Below are 15,546 nucleotides of genomic sequence, written 5' to 3' on the forward strand. Positions count from 1 at the left end.
ATAAAAAACATGGATAAATGAACTGTGTTTAACATTACTCTTCTTTTTTATTTTAGAGAAAATCCCTTTACATGCCTAGAGACCATCATCTGATGATCAGTTCTGCAATCTGTTTATTAATGCAACAGGTCCTGGTGAAGGTACTCTGAAATAAATGAAGAGCTGAAATAAATGTCACACCCTCCAAACTCTAGACTAAAGTATAACTGTAGAAGCCAGTTGACGCTTTCAGCTTCTAGACTCTAAACGTTGTGTTGTGCATGTGATGATACTCTATCCGTGTTGTGCTCAGGTGTTTTTGTTAAGAACCTGGCGAGAAGGAAGTTCTATGTTTACGCGGGTGGCGATCGATTACTTTGGCCTAGTCAGCGCCTTTTCTCTGTCATCCACTATCTGTCCTGTGTTTGTATTGCTTTAGGAAGCGTAGCGGTGGAAACGCACATCCGTCGCTTTGACGGCACTTTAAGAGGTAATATAGATATTTGTGGTTAGGAAATAAAAAGCTGCGGTAGCTGGCTTGTTCGTTAACCTCCTCGTGGCACTTTAACCCCTCTTTGCTCACCCTTCGGGGCCATGATGCCTGTCAGCGCCCGCTCCTCTTGGCCTCACCTGAGTTCTGCTCCTCTCTGCTTGTGGTGATGGAGTCACAGTGCGACTATTCCGTGTATTTTCCCGCCGCTCCCGTATCGAATGTCTCCGACTACGCCGCTCTGCCGCGGCGGAACCACGTCTACCTCGGGGAGACGGTCCAGTTCCTGCTGGTGCTGCGGTTCCGTGACGGCGGCGCGTCGCTGAGGGACCTGGCGGGGTCTCTGGTGGCCGTGGCCAGCGCGTGCGCGGCCGAGAGTCGGCAGCAGGCGCACGCGGAGCAGAGCTGCAGCAGCGAGGACGACTGGGACGAGGAGCCCGGAGCCGCAGAGCCTCGGGGGGAACGGGCCGACACGAACCGGACCTTCAGACCGTGCAACCTGCTGCTTAACCCCAACAGCGCGGCCAGAGATGGGAGGGAGCCCGTGAAGGTGAGAAGGAGCAGCCGTGAATCACAAACATAGTGTGTCTCTGCTGAACACACCCATTAAAAACACAGCGAAAAGCAACAAACCAGTTTAAAAACTGGTTAAACTGTTCATTGGACGTGCTTTACCTTCAGGTGGAAGGTTTTGAGACTTTGGTAAAGAGCAGGTTAAATTTCAGGACTTCTTCAGAACCAGGACAATGTTCGTAGTTTTGTGTGTATCTTTTATGTCTCATTTTATCTTGTCATTGTATTTCCTGAGTTGACAGAAACTAAACCACACGCTTCGATCCACTTCCTCCCCACACTGACCGTGCTCCTTAGAGAGTTATGCTTCGTTCTCGGTCAGACAGTCATTGTGGCCCCTTCCAGACTACATTTCCAATCATAAACATGTGTCGCCGCAACGCTCACGCTCAGATCCATGCCTGAGGTCATTTAGTGGCTTTCAGTCCTGGAGACTTGCAGGCCAAAATAAGCAAACTTTCTGTTGACACTTAACACCCAGCAGCTCCGTTCTGTCTCACGAGTAGCGCTACTGTGCAGCATTGGTGCACAGAGCACAGAGAACTGTTTTGCACACATGGTTGCATGCAGCTGGTGTAGTGGCCCTTCAGAAGAGACAGACATAAAACCACAGAACAAGATGACTCACGCTGCGGGCCGAGTGTTTAAATGGTCAGTTCCTGTTCTCCTCCTTCTATAAATACGATCCCTTAGCTCTAAGAAACATCTTTTACATGCTCGTTTTGAAACACAGACATTTGTTAAAGACGACTGAAAAACATCACTTTAAAAGGCATTTAATTGAACAGTCATCATAAAAATATTATTAATATTTGACCTTTGTTTGTTGCAGTCTGCTCTGGTGCTGGATGATCAGGTGATCTTCTGTCTCACTGTGTCGCTGGACAAGCTGCCAGCCAACACACTCAAAGCCAAGGTCAGACATGTATGCGTCGAACAAGGCTGGATCATTGGGATGAAGTGAGTACATAAGCTGCATCTGTCTCACTGTGGGGGCGGTTTTAGGTCATAGTGACAGTGTGGAAGCAGGAGGAGGAGAAGGTGGAGGTGAGGGAACATGGATACCGGACTCTTCTGCAGCTCAGGCATCCAACCCACACCTTTAGGCAGGACCTGAGCACCTTCAAGGCACAAGGTAGACACACTTTACACGCAGTAAACAAATCCAAACACTTTCAGTTGTTTGTAGTTTTCAGACCTGGAAGAAACTGTAGAGTTGTATGAGTTTTTGTCATTGCACTTGTCTTTTTCCAGTGAGCACCATCCTCAAAGTCCTTCCGCCTCCCAGTGTCCAATGTCAGCAGATGACTGTGTGTGGAAAACACGTGACTGTCCTCAAAGGTCCAACACACACACACACACACACACACACACACACACACAGACACGCACGCACGCACACACGCACACACACACACACACACACACACACACACACAGCCTTGCGCTGCTTGACCCTCAAAAAGGCCTTTAAAGTTGTCTGTAATTAGTGGAAGGTGGACAGCTGATGACCAGTGAGTGTGACAACTTTCTTATTCCTTCATCTTTCCTCAGTGTTAAACTGCAGCTCTAAGGACGAGGTGTGTGTCAGAGATGTGAAGATTCTCCCTAATTATAACTCGTCGTATCTGCCTATGATGCCAGATGGTTCGGTGCTTGTAGTTGACAATGTGTGGTAAGTAGAGGAATCTCACTTTTAATTAATGACTGTAATAACTGCCCACGGATTCGTTTTGCTTCTTTAATGTGTACTTCCAACTTGATGATTCCAGATCCTTGGTCTTTCAGCTCAACCTGTGTTGTTGTTTTTAGCGTCTTCTAACAAACATGATTTCATTTCATGTTACAGCCACCAGTCAGCTGAGGTCACGACAGCTTCCTTCTGTCGCGTGGACAGCGAGTCTTCCCGTTTACCGAGCACGCTCAGTGCCCTGGAGGAGCAGAACTTCCTGTTCCAGCTGCAGCTACAACATCAATCAGAGGAGGACTCCTGTGAGGTGAGATCGCAGCAACCTCTTCTTTATTTACATTATCTCTGTGCCTTGAAACATCTTCAGTTCTTGGATGTTTTTTTTACTGATGTTGGACTCATGGTCTATTTAATAAATGGGATCATTTTAATTTAGGTGACTATAGTATAAATACATAATGTATGTGGAACTGGTCATTGACCTGTAGAGATTCTATACCATGAAGACAGCAAACCTCTAATGTGATGTGGCTAATAATAGCAGGTTTAAAGGTAGATGAACCAGTTGTGTTATCTTGCGGTGTTTCAAGAGTAAACAACACGATCGGGACTCTTTGTCTGAACTCAAGCGATGAAACAGTGTGTTGTACTTGACTGTGTGAACCTGTGCAGGGCTTAGAAGTCCCACTGGTGGCCGTGCTGCAGTGGTGCGTGGCAGCACTTCCTCTCACAAGGTAAATATTCCACCTCAGTATTTGTACAGTAACCATTTGTTATCACGTTGTGTTATCAGGTTAATAATGTGTAGAATTAAAGAGTAGCCCTTCATTTTAAAAGCACTATTTGGAACAGCAGAATGTGTTCTAATGTTTGCTCTGATCCTTTTATTATGTGGGTTTAATGTTGTAAATGGTTTGCAGGTTGCTTCCACAGCTGACATTAGGGAGTGTAAGGTGCTTTCTAGCCCAGCTGGTTCTATGGTCACTGGTCACAGTTACTTCCTGTTTATGACACTGTCAGCTTGTAGAGGAAGATGGTGTTTGCTTTGTTTCCAGATACATCTCTAGTTGTTTCTTGCTACCTTCTATTCGACTGGATCGTCCCAGGCTGGTGATGACGGCTTCCTGTCCCAGTGCTGTCAGGCCTCTGGAGCACTTTTGGGTAAAATACACCCTCCTCAACGACTTGCAGGACTTTCTGGCCGTTCGTCTGATCTGGAATTCTGAAGGTTTGTGATGTGTTGTACCCGCACAGCTCTTTTTCTGCTTCATCTCTGTGCAGCTCCCCTGCCTTTATGTCATGTACACAGGATGTTTCATCTAAACTTATTTCTATTAGCTTCCTCAGCTCACAGAGGAGGTAATAAGGACACTGGGGTGGGAGCAGTGGTCTGCCAGTCTCCCCTCAACAACCTGGGTCATTTCAGGAAGGGCTCCACCCTATCCTTCACTGTTGCCTTCCAGATCCTGAGGACTGGACTTTTCGAGGTACCAGTGGTCAATATGTGTCTGTGTCTCTAATTATTAAGAAAATGTACTTTGCAGTTAGTCTGACTGCCGTTCATGTGTCCCGCTCCATTGTGCTTGGTGTTTACACTCCAGCTGAGCCAGCACATGAAGCTAAAGCTTCAGTTCACTGCGTCTGTGTCCACCCCTTCCCTGGAGTCTCCGATGGGGAAGTCTCCTTCACCATCCAGCCCCGCTGTGAGGGAGCTGCTGGGCCGATCTCACAGCTTTTCCCACCAGCAGCCATCCAGGCTGCAGCACTTTAGGTACTCGGCTGCCTCCACTGTTTCTCTGCTAAAGCTGGAGACTGTGGAAGAAATATGATTTTTTTACAGTCATGAAATAAACTTATTTTAATTTGTAGAACTGTAGTTTCAGTTATAAAATCCTGTGATCGTGAAATCCTACTCCTGCTTTAGCAAGCCCAACCTTTCAGTCGATACATGTCAGGTTCTATATGTATAAATATATTGTATCACATCATGCAGGATGCTTTTCTAACACCAGTCACATTCTGTCTCTCGCTGGCTTCAGGTCTGGCAGCGTGATGGAGCAGCGGATCTCTGCATCTCCTGCTGGAGCTGCGATGGGCAGAGCCCCCTTCCCGCCCACAGACCACACCATCATCTCACTGGACAAAATAGCCAAAAGGGAGTGTAAGGTGCTGGTGCTGGAAGCAGTGTAGGAAGCGCACACCAGGTTAGTCTCCCCAATTTATGTGCTAATGACTGAACCTTTTCCTTTTCGGGGACGTTAATAATTCCTTTCTGAACATGCCCGTCAGTCTGGGTTTGTGTGCAACCACTGTGACACAACAGTGCATTTATGTCACGATTCTCTTCTGAGAAGCCATTGATCTACTGTTTTAATGGTTCTGGTCACAGAAGTTTGAACACATGTTGATGACATTTCTACAAGCTGTCAACCGAAACCCTAACCGAGCATGTTTAGTAGAGAAGTGATACCCATGTAACTGGAGGCTGTGCTCACTAAAGGCTATGACAGGAAACGAGATGGGTCATGAGTTCCACCGTTGGGCAGACAGGTAGACAGACAGGTAGACAGGCTACTGCTGATGCCCTGCTGTAATAGACACAGGCGCTAAAAGTGAGTATGAGGAAGTGACTGCACTCACAGACGGGTCATTGTTCTGCTCCAGCACATTATTACAATTCATACTGTACCAGATAAAACTAAGTCCAAAGGTCTCGTATGTGACCTCACTACATCATCCTGTAATGTGTGCGCTGTCACTAACACTGGTGCCATTCAGGTGAATCTAGTCGGAGCACATTAAGCCAACTGTCACGCTTGTCTCCAGTCAGGTGACCTGGAGGCGAGACCCTCGCATCCAGGCAGCTTCCGCTCCCCCCCCCCCCCCCCCCCCCCCCCCCCCCCCCCCCCCCGGAGGAGACCTTTCAACTGTGCTCAGGCTGATGGAAGGAGACAGAAGCTTCATTGTTTATCATTTCACTGGATGACTTACCTCCATTAACATTTCATTAGCACATTTTTCATTTGTCATTCCTCCGATGCCTTTTCCTGTCTTTCTTTGCCTTGGCGACGGTGTTATTTATAGTTATTAGAACATTGCACAGTGCTTGGGCTTAAAGCATTGTTACACTTTTGTTTGTTTAATGGCAGCTGTTTTCCCCTGGTGGAGCATTCTATCCTGTAGTGTCAGGACTGGAGCACGGGTACATCCACACAGAGGCAGTGGATTTGTTTTGTAAAAAACTTCTTTTCTCGCAGGGTCTAAGCTAAGCTAAAAAAATAGTTTCTAAAATCCGGGAACATGGAAAACTATCCAAGGCAGATTACAGGATAAAACGGAAGCCAAGTTTACACCTAGTCCTTATGGAGTTTGAATGTGTGAATAGGTCTGTGCTCCAGCCTGATCCAGTCATAGTCTTTACACTGGCTGATATAGTTCAGTTGAACTGTCTTAATGCTGATTATTTATTATTAATGTTGGGTTCTTCATTTTAGTTGTGTACAATCAGGTTTTTAAGTGACACTGCTGACCTCACACAAACTCTTCTTTTGTTCCTTTTTCCATTACATTTCATTTTTAAATTCCCCTGTTAATTTGACACTGACGTATTAGAATCATGCCGCATGGCTGTGTCAGTGGATGCACAGTATATAGAGTGGATTGGAATGTTTAGCTATGTCCGATGGCAGTGGCCAAAAGTCTGAAAACTGACATTTGAGTTTTGAGTATGCTGCAGATACCTGAATACTTGCCAGTGACATTTATTGTCACTGAGGGACCAGTAATATGATCTCAGGCAAAAAAAAACAAAAAACAACTGAAAGTGTGGATGTTCAGTGAATATCTGCACAAACTGCACTGCGATACACGAATGTAACAGACCTGGTTTCACTGAAAATGCTCATAAAGATAATTGTGATGTCACAGAGTCACAGTCTGTAGTCGGTAGGAAGCAAGATGCAGCGAGACTCAGGGCTAAAACATTTATGACTCTGTAACATCTGAGCACTGCACATGTAAACAGTGTGGAAAGTAACATTAACCGAGGCTTGAACTCACAGTATCTTATCGGGGCAATTGAGCTCTGACATCTTCTGCCAGCGTTCAGTATTCAGCTACTGGCTGAACAGACAACAACCATGTGTTGTTGTTTCATTCCATGCTATTAAATGAAAGGTTTCAGTCATGACGAGGATTATTGTTCAACTTGACACTGTGACGCGTTTGTGTGCAGTTTTCTGCCTACAGAGATTATAAATAAAAAGCAGTGCTTGATAAGGTGTCGGCCTTTTTACTGGTTTATCTATTGTTCTGCTCCTACAGTCAGAGCCGTTGTAGTTGTACAAACACTTTCATTTTTCACTTTCATTCCAAAATTACACAAGCAAACACTGGCATTTACACTTCTGTTAATGAATCATATACATCTGACTGAAATCTTCAAAAGTATAAGTTAATACACGCAAACTGTGGACATAGCATAAACAGTTCTTATCACACACTCACAAGACAAATTCATTTCATACAGTTTGAGGTTTCTGTCAAGACCTGTTGAACTGTTTTCATAATATTCAGACATTGGCTTCATTCATTCAGGTTTTACATTCAGTTAAATGGTTTTTTCACATGCTAGTCACTCTCTCCTTTTTCTCATCCATGCTGGTATAGGGAACACCTACAAGAGAGAAAGATAGATATTAGAAATGGAGAGGGCTGACATCATGTGAAAGATATGTGTCAGCTCAATAACCTAAAACTTGTTCTTACTTGTCGATTTCATGCTGAGCTTCTGCTCCATCTTCTTTTTCCTGTGGAGACACAGAAGTGAGGTGATGACATGTTTAACAGCGAGCCTGCAGGCGAGGGGAGTGGATTTAAAGATCAGTAGTGATGTGAAGGCCGAGCAGAATCACTCAGTGAATCAGACCCTTCCCTTCCCCTGTGCTGATATAGTTTGCGCCCAGAAATTCCCACAAAAAGATGATGTAACTGTAACTTTCTCTCACCCAGAGTCATATGCATGCTGCTTCTGAATTACATAAATCTGTGACCTGGAAGAAAAATGAAACTTTTTCTTAACAGGTCACATCCCCTCTGCCGAAACAAGGCAGAATCAGGAAGTAAACAAATTCACATGATGCAGTCCCATTGTATGGATGTGGACGTGGGCAATGTAAGCAGTCATTACACACACACACACACACACACACAATAATCCATACATCCACCAGAGAATCAGTTGAGACTTACTTGGATTTCTGCTTACAAACACACACAATGGTGGTTGTGACAATGACGATAACAGCGACTGACACCAGGACTGCGATCAGGATGATCCACTTGGTTTCTGAAACACAGTAATTAGCTTTTTAAAACACTATTCATTCACTTTAGTTGCACAGTTATTCTTTGACCACTTTGGAGTAGGACATACCTAGTCCGCCGCTCTCTTTTATCTCCACTTCGCAGTTTTGGCCCTCGAAGCCCTCTGCACACTGACATGTGTAGCTGTTGTCAGAGGCTTCTTTACAGGTTCCTCCATTCAGACAGGGGTAACTCAGGCAGGGACTTGCTGCAATACAAATGAGTCTCTCCACTTCTGCTCCACATGCTACATTACACATTTATCTTCTAAATTAAATAGTCAATTTCTCTCTCTCTCTCTCCCACACACACACCTTTGTAGCAGTCCCGTTTAAAGTCAAAGATGGTGCAGACGTCACCATCCTGACAGGTCTTGGATTGACACACAGCTCCTGTGCTTGTGCATTCACAGGACAGTGCACAGTCCTCAGTGACAAACTTTTCTTTGAGCTGGAGGACGAAGGCAGAAATGAAACAATGTGATCCAATGTGAACCCATCATCACCTGATGATACAATCTCTAATCTAAGAGTTCTTAAAGCCAGCGTACAGGATAGTATCTGTTGAATAAGGTGCAGCCGCACTGTTGGTATTGTACACAGACTCCCTCACTCATGACAAAACCTGGCGCACATTGGCAGCCCTCCATGCAGGAAGTCACATCACACTCAGACGGTGCCGCCAGATCAGCACACGATGCAGGGCAAGGAGACATACACAGGGAGTAAGTGCTGTTAGCAGGACAGGAGAACGCTGGAAAATCAAGGGAGAGACAACCTACATGTTAATTTTTCTATTTATTTCCAGAGCTTCTACTGGAGGTAAGGCCCACTGTCCTGAAACACAGATTACTGTACATGTTCTGCCTCTTACCACAGTCCAGCTGCTGCCTCCATGACCCAAACTTGACCCCAGCCTCCTGACAGGCTGCAGCGTATGCTTCATAGCTGGCACAGCGCAGCGCTGCACTGCCGCTCTCAGCGCACAGATCAAACACACAGTCTCTGAAGGAAAAACACACATTGAATGTACTAACACTACAAGAAGGGGTGTGAAGTATATCAGGTGATAAGCACATAAAACAAAAACTCTGACAAACACAGTGTACTGTGACTACTTACTCCTGGTAGGTTCCAGGCAGCAGGGTGCCGTGGCAGGCAGCAAATGGTCCGTTGGCGTCAGACAGGGCTCCACACTGGCTCACACTGTTGTAGGCATTGAGCTGAGACGAAGAACAGTCCGGTGTCTCAAACCCTGAATCTAGATCAGTCTCCACCTCTCTCCTGCAGACAGATTAAAGCACAGGGGAAATACACCTCTGTTTATGTTGGTTTAATGTGTATGAGGCCAGAGTAAAACTAAAATCAGTCATCTGTTCAAATTAAGAATAAAGCATCCACTGCTTCAGTGGTTGCTGACCTACCTGTGGATGTGGACAGACTGAGGGTGGGTTAGGCCTCTGAGTCCTTCAACCCCTCGGTCACTGACCCTCCAGCTTTCTCCGAACGTGTTCAGATCCCTGACCACAGTCCCATCTGGCTTCATGTACTCATTTCTGGTGCTGTCGTCATAGTTTCCACATAAGCCTCTGACAGAGTTCTTATAGGTGCCGGGCAGGATGATTTCTGATTCACAAACACAAAAGTACAAATGTTGTTGTACAACACACAAGGACAAGGCAAGAATGGCTGAGCTGATTAGAGCTTGTTGCTTCTTTTACCTCCACGACTACTGCCATCGAAGCGTACAGTGAGTCCAAAGTCAGTTGTAAGCTGGACCTGCATGGAGTTCATTGTGATCCTCAGGCCTCTGACTGGACTGAGAGGAGGAGCAACACGCTCCCCATTCACCTAAAGGAGTTGTGTGTTATTGTTAAGAAAGAACTTGAAATGTAATATTAATTTTAAATAACATCCGACAAGCACTAATTACTGACCAGCACGATCTTCTTCTGAAGGAAGCGAACATTGACACCATAGACATCTATGTACACCTGGTCCAGGAAAGACACCCTCTTGTTTCCCCCACGTCTGATGTTCTTCCCCCTCACCACCAAGGGTGACAGAGAGTTGGGCAGGTTGTGACTCTGGGTCAGAACATAGGTGTAGGGACCCTGGAAGTGGTGGTTGTAGCCGTCAAACGTTCTGTGGTGAGGATCCCCGGTGATGCTGCACTTGCTGAATTCTAGAAAGATAAATGTCCTAGACTCATAAGTGGCTCAGGTACAATATTTAGTCTAAACCCTTGGCACTTGTGACATGTGCGAGTGGTGACTCACTGGTGGGTTGGCAGTAGCGGTCTCCATATTTGTCCAGGTGACACACTGAGTTTGAATTACAGCTGTGCTCCTTACATGTGATTTTGCCACCAACACTACAGGTACATGATTCAGCACAGTTGTCTGTCAGCCATGAGTCTCCCACCTGATGAAAACAGGTGCGCACACACTTTAGTCAATATAATTCAAACAACAACAAAAAAATAAATCCTACTTTTGTCCACATCGAAAAAAAAACCTTCACTCACATCATGATACTCTTCATCTGTGTCCACGCAACCACATTCGCTGAAAGGAACGCATTTGTTGTCACTGAGAACATAGCCGGCGTCACACTGGCAGCCCTCCACACAGGCGGTTGGAGGGAGGTGGCAGAAAACGGGGAAGAGGTCGGAGCATGTGGGCGGACAGGGAGCAGTGCAATCTGAATAGTGGCTGTTCGGAGGGCAGGGCAGGGCTGCAGGGAGGAAGAGGAATTAACTATGACCGAAGCACAAGCATAATGTTTAGTTCTAACTGCTACTGCTGCGGTTGTTGTCGCTTACGACAGAAGGTGTTGTTCCTCCAGCTGATGGTGACTCCGGAGCTCTGACAGGCCTGCGCGTACGCCTCCACGTTGTCGCACAGCGTCGCCAGCATTCCGTCATACTCACACATGTCGTACACACAGTTAAGCAGGAAAGCATCTGGAGGCACGTGAGGGTGGCAGGGCTTGAAGCGGTCAGAGAAGAGAACTTCAGCACAGTGGGCCTCATACAGCTTCTCTTCTTCTGCGGTGCAGTCGGGGTGAACATCTGGACGAGTGTCTGGCTGACAGCTGGAGAGGAGAATGTTAGAATGATTACTGTAGCCATGCTCTGTTGCCCTCGGATTTGATTAATGTGCAGTATGGCTTCGTGCAGTTTTGAGTCCTACACACGGAATAAATAACTATGATCTCTCAACTGAATATTGCCTTTCCTGAGATATGTTATAACACACTAACCCAGGGTCACTGTCCCCCTCTGATTTCCAGCTGTTGCCCAGTTCAATCACATCTTCTGCTGGTTTCTTATTGGGCATCAGGTTATCATCAGAGGTGTTGTGGTTGTAGTTTCCACACATGCCACACAGCTGAAAAGGATGAATGTAAAACAGTCTGATTTAAAAATGCCCCTTTGTAATTAAGAACAGCTACAGCTACAGCTATAATAATACAAATGTTTTGAAACCTTGTTGAAGTAAGCTCCAGGAACGGTGATCTCCAAGTGATGGACTCCATCAAACTTCACCTGCAAACCAAAATTAGTGTCCAGCATACTGTAGATCCCGCTGCTTATCACCTTAGCTCCAGCCAAGTCGATGGAAACCGGGGTTCGCACCCGCCGATTGTTCACCTGAGAAAAAACAGGACATAGGTCAGGTCATTATGTTTGCCACTATGTTACCACAGTCTTCTGCAGTTCATTAAAAATCTTCTTTACCAGAACTCTGTGACTCTTCTGAAGTTCAACCACAGTGTCGTGAGGCAGGTAGACTCTGACTGAGCGAACATAGGAAGCTTCTGGTTGACCACGCTCCTCGTTTTTAGCCACTATCTTGAAGGGAGTTACTTTGGTGGCGTTACACACCTAGTGCGTTCAAACAACAAACGATTCAAAACAATGCTTTGTAGTTTTATGTAGCAGATGATTAGAAGGTGCAAAAAATAAAAACAAACATGACACGTGTGTTCAGGTAAAAACAATGAATACCATACCTCCACCAGAGTATAAGTGCAGGTGCCCATAAATGTGTGCATTTCGCCATCAAAGGTGTAGTAGTGTGGATCTCCAGCCACGTGACACACGCCTTTACCTGGAGAGATAAATGAAGCTCAGTCCAATGAATCCCCTCATGGTTAGTAACCTTTCAGGCTTTCTGATGATAAGCTTACCTGTGGAGTGACAGTCCAGGACTCCGTCCACCACTTTACACTCCTGTGCAGGGCTGCACTGCCAGGCCTCGCAGGTGATGTTGTGGTTGCCATGACACTGACAGCGCTCTGAGCAATTCATCTCTTTGAACCAAGTGTCTCCCAGCTGTAGACCCACACAAACAATGTTTTACCAACAGGTTCGCCATATGTTTAAAGGTGATTTGTTGCAGGTCTTTTTGTGAGCACACCCACCGGTCTGTAATTTCCATCTCCATCAGTGCAGCCGCACTCACTCAGTGGGACACATTTGTCTCCACTGAGGACGAGGCCAGGGTTACAGATGCATCCCTCCACGCATGGATGGTTGCAGGAGCCACCGGGACCTGCAGGGTCCTGACAGCTGGGCTGGGGACAGGCGGGGCCGCATGGGGTGTAGTGACTGCCAGGAGGACACTTCAGAGCTGAAGGGAAAGGCACATCACAAAGACAGTCATCTACGATGTCCTGAACAATTCACAACATTATGAGTATCATCATTCCTCTGTCATTATTAATAAATAAAATTATTCCTTCTTTTATAATGTACTAAATTACTCAAATCTCTTTATGAACTGTAGGATGAAAGAACTGACATCAGTTCAGGTTTGGTTTGTTGGAGTATTCTTGATTATAGGAACCTCTCAATTACAAACATTATTTATCAAAGTAATATTATTTAATATTATCCCATTATAATAAAGAGTTACTGTAATGAATTTCACCACACTTAGTCAGTAGCAGTACAAACCTAAACCCATAACACTCAAAACCTCAAACCATAGTTTTGTATCTGACTTGATAGTAGTGACTTGTAGACTTACGACAGAAGGTGCTGTTCCTCCATGCGATGGGGACTCCTGCTGCAGCACACAAGTCAGCATAGCTCTGTATGGCCTGGCACAAAGCCACAGTCTGACCTCCGGTAGCACACATGTCATACACACAGTTTTCAAAGTATGGAGTGGGGGGCACGAATGCGTGGCACGGCTTGAAGATACCTGGAAGCAACCAAACACAGACGGATATACAAAGGAGGCTGTTTTGGGTTCCTACCATTAAAGATGCTGTTACAGCATCTTTATAAGTTGTTTAAATGTTTGAATTTACCAACAAACATTGTAAAATATTAACACATGTAACAATTTTTTCTCATGATTTGTTTATATACTGTAGGCATCCTCCATTTACATCAGGTCAGTATCTCTCTGTAGAGTAGAGATCTACTGTTGTTCGGTCAGGGTGTGAATGATTCATTATGAGTGTGTATGCTTTACATACCATTGGGATCAGTGATCATGCCACAGCTGGTTGGCTTCGTTGCCTCCTCCTCTACTTTTTTATCACAATCTTCCTGTCCTCCTCCATTCGTACAGCTGGAGAGAAATTGAAATCTTTATGTTTGCCTCTTTGAGACCTTAACAATTCAGGAAAGGTCTGACAGATACTGAACAGTGACTTTCACAGGTCATCTTCTCTAATGCGACTCACTCAGGACGTGGGTCAGGGACCTGCCAACTGTCTCCCAGTTCGTTGGTGTTAGCAGCTGGAGTATTGTCTGGTTTCAAGTTGTCATCTTTGGAGTTGCCATTAAAGTTTCCTGTCAGGTCAACAAACATGAAGGATCAGTACAAAGCAACAAACTCAAATCAAACATTTAATCTGTTGGTTTTAAAGAGAAAAATGTAGCTGTTACTGTATGAAAGAATTTGACTGGAAGCACTTGTTATAATTTAAAGACTAATAGGTTTCACTGCTTCTTACCACACAGGCCACAGAGGAGGCCGTTATAAGACGTTGGCACAGTGACGTCAGCATGGTGGTTCCCATCAAAACGCACCCTTAGGCCAAATGACGTCTCCAACACGATGAAAGTTCCACTCAAGTAGATCTTCATTCCAGTGATAGAGGTGATAGGAGGAACCACCAGAGTCCCATTGACCTGAACAGAGACATTTGTTCTAAATATGGACGAAGAGGATGGAAATGTAGTGAACAATAAATGTGAGCATCTCCTTACAAACCTGAACTGTGCGGCCTTTGCCAAGGATCACAGTGATACCGTTGACATTGATCACCACAGCCCTGACGTAGGAAATCTTGGTATTGCTTCCTCTGTGCTCATTCTGGGTGTCCACAGTAAAGTACGGCAAGTCAGAGGAAATGTTGCAGGGTTTGGTCAGGGTGTAGGAACAGGCTCCCATATAATGGTGACTGTGTTTGTCAAAGGTGGTGTAGTGAGGATCTCCAGATGCTGAGCAGATTCCACTTCCTGAATAGGACAGTTAGAAATGAAAGAGGTCTTATTACACTTACAACTAATGAAGTGGGTCCTATAAACCCACTGTTCCTCTATCTTATGCAATGTGCAGTATTTACTGTACAGTGAAACTAAGAATTCTTTCTTGATGTGGGCACGTGCCTGTTGTGTGTTTGTGTGCACTGCATGTGTTTAACATACCCAAGGGACGGCATTCATATTCTCCATCTTGTAACTGGCAGCTCTCAGTGGTTGGATTACAGCTGCTGTTGCGACACTGGATTAATCCTCCACTGTTACACACACACCTCTGCTCACAACCCTCCAAGAGCCAGTCATCACCCACCTAACAAACAAATACAGTGCAAATTACACAACCATCATATTGAGAATGAGAGACAATTAATTTTCTATCCTCCAACCTACTGTATGATAAAAGAGAACTTGTTTCCACTCACAGGGTGATAGGATCCACTGGTGTCCACACAGCCACAGTCCTTCAGAGCCACACACTTGTCGTTGCTGAGAATGAAGCCTGGGTTACACTCGCAACCCTCTACACACACGTCCTCACAGCCTGAAGGTCCAACAGCACCCTGGCATGTCTCTGGACATGAACTCACACACAGAGAGTAGGAGCTGTTGGGAGGACAGGCCAGGGCTGAATAGAGACAAGAGGAACAGACAGAGGGGGAGATGCTGGTTCAGAAGCTGGATACAACAAGTAAGAGACTGGAATGAAGCAAAAAAGGTAAGTGTGACGGGCTGGATCAACATAAACCTCTCTACTAAAGGGGTGGATTGAATCATAAAATACAAACGGAAACCGAGAGATCACAACTATTGTGAAAATATTATCTGAGGATTTTCTAACAAAGTCTGAACAGACATACAATAAAAGCAGCACATCAATTAATGAAAACGCCAGGACTACATTTACTACAGAAGAGGACACTTGGCCTGTGTCCAGAGTCTTGGA

General features: G+C 45.4%; 2 protein-coding genes across 5 annotated transcripts in view; one reads left to right on the forward strand and one right to left on the reverse strand.

The window, feature by feature from the left end:
• Positions 1-240: 240 nt before the first annotated feature.
• Positions 241-15,165, forward strand: LOC114849268 (trafficking protein particle complex subunit 14-like). 4 transcript variants are annotated; one of them, XM_041069348.2, is made up of 12 exons: positions 241-1,019; positions 1,875-1,958; positions 2,048-2,177; positions 2,297-2,383; positions 2,597-2,717; positions 2,892-3,039; positions 3,405-3,466; positions 3,788-3,960; positions 4,071-4,219; positions 4,334-4,503; positions 4,772-4,936; positions 15,028-15,165. In XM_041069348.2, the coding sequence occupies exons 1-11, from the start codon at positions 639-641 to the stop codon at positions 4,920-4,922; spliced, it is 1,656 nt and encodes a 551-aa protein (XP_040925282.1). In that variant the 5' UTR covers positions 241-638; the 3' UTR covers positions 4,923-4,936; positions 15,028-15,165. The 4 variants fall into 4 exon arrangements, with proteins under 4 accessions (XP_040925282.1, XP_028996342.1, XP_055361753.1 ...); XM_029140509.3 differs by lacking the exon at positions 15,028-15,165 and adding an exon at positions 5,559-5,628; XM_055505778.1 differs by lacking the exon at positions 15,028-15,165 and adding an exon at positions 5,563-5,597.
• The window catches only part of zanl (zonadhesin, like), a 44,180-nt gene continuing 35,436 nt past the window's right edge, over positions 6,803-15,546 (reverse strand). The window contains exons 100-127 of the mRNA XM_055502446.1: positions 15,026-15,228; positions 14,769-14,913; positions 14,332-14,579; positions 14,072-14,249; positions 13,799-13,907; positions 13,589-13,683; positions 13,132-13,308; positions 12,524-12,732; positions 12,290-12,434; positions 12,113-12,210; positions 11,838-11,984; positions 11,586-11,750; positions 11,360-11,487; positions 10,920-11,191; positions 10,623-10,831; positions 10,375-10,519; positions 10,033-10,280; positions 9,817-9,946; positions 9,520-9,721; positions 9,218-9,379; positions 8,970-9,100; positions 8,647-8,849; positions 8,411-8,546; positions 8,167-8,304; positions 7,983-8,079; positions 7,739-7,783; positions 7,500-7,540; positions 6,803-7,407 (exon numbers count right to left, since the gene is read on the reverse strand). Of these exons, the coding sequence (XP_055358421.1) occupies positions 7,355-7,407; positions 7,500-7,540; positions 7,739-7,783; positions 7,983-8,079; positions 8,167-8,304; positions 8,411-8,546; positions 8,647-8,849; positions 8,970-9,100; positions 9,218-9,379; positions 9,520-9,721; positions 9,817-9,946; positions 10,033-10,280; positions 10,375-10,519; positions 10,623-10,831; positions 10,920-11,191; positions 11,360-11,487; positions 11,586-11,750; positions 11,838-11,984; positions 12,113-12,210; positions 12,290-12,434; positions 12,524-12,732; positions 13,132-13,308; positions 13,589-13,683; positions 13,799-13,907; positions 14,072-14,249; positions 14,332-14,579; positions 14,769-14,913; positions 15,026-15,228 (4,259 nt within the window). The 3' untranslated portion in view covers positions 6,803-7,354. The remainder of the gene's footprint in view (positions 7,408-7,499; positions 7,541-7,738; positions 7,784-7,982; positions 8,080-8,166; positions 8,305-8,410; positions 8,547-8,646; positions 8,850-8,969; positions 9,101-9,217; positions 9,380-9,519; positions 9,722-9,816; positions 9,947-10,032; positions 10,281-10,374; positions 10,520-10,622; positions 10,832-10,919; positions 11,192-11,359; positions 11,488-11,585; positions 11,751-11,837; positions 11,985-12,112; positions 12,211-12,289; positions 12,435-12,523; positions 12,733-13,131; positions 13,309-13,588; positions 13,684-13,798; positions 13,908-14,071; positions 14,250-14,331; positions 14,580-14,768; positions 14,914-15,025; positions 15,229-15,546) is intronic.

Source organism: Betta splendens, chromosome 2, assembly GCF_900634795.4.
Source record: "Betta splendens chromosome 2, fBetSpl5.4, whole genome shotgun sequence".
Taxonomy (NCBI): domain Eukaryota; kingdom Metazoa; phylum Chordata; class Actinopteri; order Anabantiformes; family Osphronemidae; genus Betta; species Betta splendens.